General features: G+C 51.1%; 1 protein-coding gene across 1 annotated transcript; it reads left to right on the top strand.

Moving 5' to 3' along the window:
• Positions 1–4: 4 nt before the first annotated feature.
• Positions 5–613, top strand: LOC106322174 (exocyst complex component EXO70B1-like; the record flags this gene model as incomplete). The annotated part of the gene is made up of 1 exon (XM_013760313.1): positions 5–613. A coding segment is annotated over one exon (609 nt), but the record flags the coding sequence as incomplete, so codon positions are not given.
• Positions 614–618: the final 5 nt, after the last annotated feature.

Here is a 618-nt window from a genome sequence, read left to right as displayed (position 1 = left end):
GGAGGAGGAGGAGTCTGTGACGTGTTTTGTCGATACGGTGAAGGCTCCTGTGATGCAGCTGCTTAACTTCGGTGAAGCTGTCTCTCTCGGCCCGCGGCAGCCCGAGAAACTCCTCAGGATCCTCGAAATGTACGAGCTGGCGTCCGAGCTATTACCAGAGATTGATGTACTCTTCTCTGATAATCAGCTCGGCTCCTCCTTGAGAGGGGAGTACAGAGAAGTGATGAGGAGGCTCGGGGAATGCGCGAGAGCGACGTTTCTCGAGTTCAAAAGCGCTATTGCCTCTGATGTTTCCTCTCATCCTTTCCCTGGAGGAGCGGTCCACCCGCTTACTAACTACGTCATGAACTACCTCATGGCGTTGACGGACTTCAGCCAGACTCTTGACTCGCTTCTCATGGAGCATGATGATGTGGAATATCTCTCAATACCTCCGTCGCCGGATGTTATCAATCCGGCGATGGTGGTTGAAGAAGAGTCTGCTTACGAGAACTCTTCTTCGCCGGAGAAGTTTTTGGCGATGACTAAGCATTTCTACTCTATTACATCGGTTCTTGAAGCTAACCTTGAAGAGAAAGCGAAGCTGTACAGAGACGTCTCTCTGAGGCACATCTTTCT

The sequence above is a fragment of the Brassica oleracea genome, unplaced genomic scaffold, assembly GCF_000695525.1.
Source record: "Brassica oleracea var. oleracea cultivar TO1000 unplaced genomic scaffold, BOL UnpScaffold08892, whole genome shotgun sequence".
Classification (NCBI taxonomy): domain Eukaryota; kingdom Viridiplantae; phylum Streptophyta; class Magnoliopsida; order Brassicales; family Brassicaceae; genus Brassica; species Brassica oleracea.
Note: the sequence above shows the minus strand (reverse complement) of the source record. Positions and strands in the feature narration are given on the sequence as shown.